At 36.6% G+C, this 1,844-nt stretch overlaps 1 protein-coding gene across 1 annotated transcript; it reads left to right on the top strand.

Moving 5' to 3' along the window:
* The first annotated feature begins 719 nt into the window (after window positions 1-719).
* LOC129962195 (uncharacterized) lies at window positions 720-1,043 on the top strand. The gene has a single exon (XM_056075934.1). The coding sequence runs from the start codon at window positions 720-722 to the stop codon at window positions 1,041-1,043; it is 324 nt and encodes a 107-aa protein (XP_055931909.1).
* The last annotated feature ends 801 nt before the right edge of the window (window positions 1,044-1,844 follow it).

The following is a 1,844-nucleotide window of genomic DNA, read 5'->3' as shown; positions in this document are numbered from 1 at the left end:
CTAAATATGAATGTCATACTCTGTAAATCATAGAAAGAATTAAGATTTTATATAAAACAACCAAATTTCTGGAATTAAAATATTCCTTTATTTTAATAAAATAATCTTGTAACTGAATGACTATTTTCATTTCTTTTGAATCAAAATGATATTTGAAAACAAAATCAATGATACTAAGAAGGATAACATGGAAAAAATTTTGTCACGCGATTCTCAGAAATGGATATATCCTACAGAAGTTTGGTTTATTTCATCTATAATCAGTAAAGCATAAAACAAAAATAAATTATTCATTTAAGACGACAGAACACTAAACTTGTGTAGTGAAAAATGATTGCGGATTTATTTAAAATAAATATGTAATAAATATATAAAGTTTAAAAAATGCATTAAAAATGTAAATTTATAACTGAAAAAGTACTGAAATCAAAATTGAAATGAGAGCTGCACTTATCATTGACTGAGACAACAAACCACAACATCAGCAAAATGAATACTGGAATAAATTACTTCTGTAATCTTTATTATATACACTGAGTGGCCGAATTATTATGACCACCGGACAGTTTTATGCAAAATGAGCTATTGTGTCACAGTGTTACAGATAGAGGGCGAGATAGCTACAAAAATGGAATGCAAGGCAAGTAAGCTATCAATTGCACTGTGTTACACGTGGAAATGTGGGCAATAAACGTGACTTAACTGAGTTTGAACGCCTGATGATTGTAATCGATCGAAGCGTCGGAACATGTATCAGCAAAACGGCTGCTCTTGTGAAGTGTCCGAGAGCAGCAATTATTAATGTGTACAGAGAGTGCACTACTAAGCAGAAAACTGGGTCTCAACGTCCGACTTGTGGTCGTCACAGGCTACTGAATGCCCGAGCTGAAAAGAGACTTGCCAGAGTCGTCCACTCCAACAGAAAAGCAACAGTATGTCCAATATCAGGGAATCTTAATGAAGGAGCAACTGCGAACTTCTCTCAACGAACAGTGCGGCGCACATTACATCGTATAGGCTATCGAGGCCAACGACCTGTTTGAAAGCCTCAGTTGTCAGCCTTGTACAAGAGCAGATCTCTTCAGTTTGCAAAGGCGCATGAGGATTGGACAGTAGATGACTGGAAACGGTTCCTGTAGTCTGATGAATTGCGTTTTCAATTACACCATGTAGATATCAGGGTTCGGATATGGCGAAAACAACACGAAGGCATGGACACTAACTGCATTGACACAATACTTCAAGCTAGTGGAGGCAATATTATGGCTTGGGAAATGTTTTCTTGGCATTGCATGAATCCTTTGATTATTGTTGAACAACGACTGAATTCCCAAGGGTATTTAAGTGTTCTCGCAGATTAAGTACATCCTGTTATGTTAATGGTGTACTCTGCCGGGGATGGATACTTTCAACAAAACAATGCTTCTAGTCATACAGCTGATATTGTCATCAGACGGTTCGAAAAACATAATGCTGGCTTTACCTGCCTTCGTTGGTCCGCTGAGATCTAACAGGACATCAGACAGTTGGATTCAGTACCATCCAATCTGAAGGAACTGGAAAGTGCAATACATTTGGATATGGGGTCAAAATCTTCCTACCACCTACAAACATCTCACAGAATCTATGGTAAGAAGAATGAGAGCAGTATTACGGGCTAAAGGGGGTCCAACACTGTATGGAGGGGGTAGTCATAATAATTTGGTCCCTCAGTCTATGTTGTCTGAATAAAAGATAAAGACTTGTGATTCAATGTTAAAATACTTCTATTTCTTACAAACACTACTGGTCATTGAAACGAGAGAAAAAAATTTTGTAAAAAAAAAAAAAGAAAAACGTATTTT

This window comes from Argiope bruennichi, chromosome 2 (assembly GCF_947563725.1).
Source record: "Argiope bruennichi chromosome 2, qqArgBrue1.1, whole genome shotgun sequence".
NCBI lineage: Eukaryota > Metazoa > Arthropoda > Arachnida > Araneae > Araneidae > Argiope > Argiope bruennichi.
This window is presented reverse-complemented; position numbering and strand designations above follow the sequence as displayed.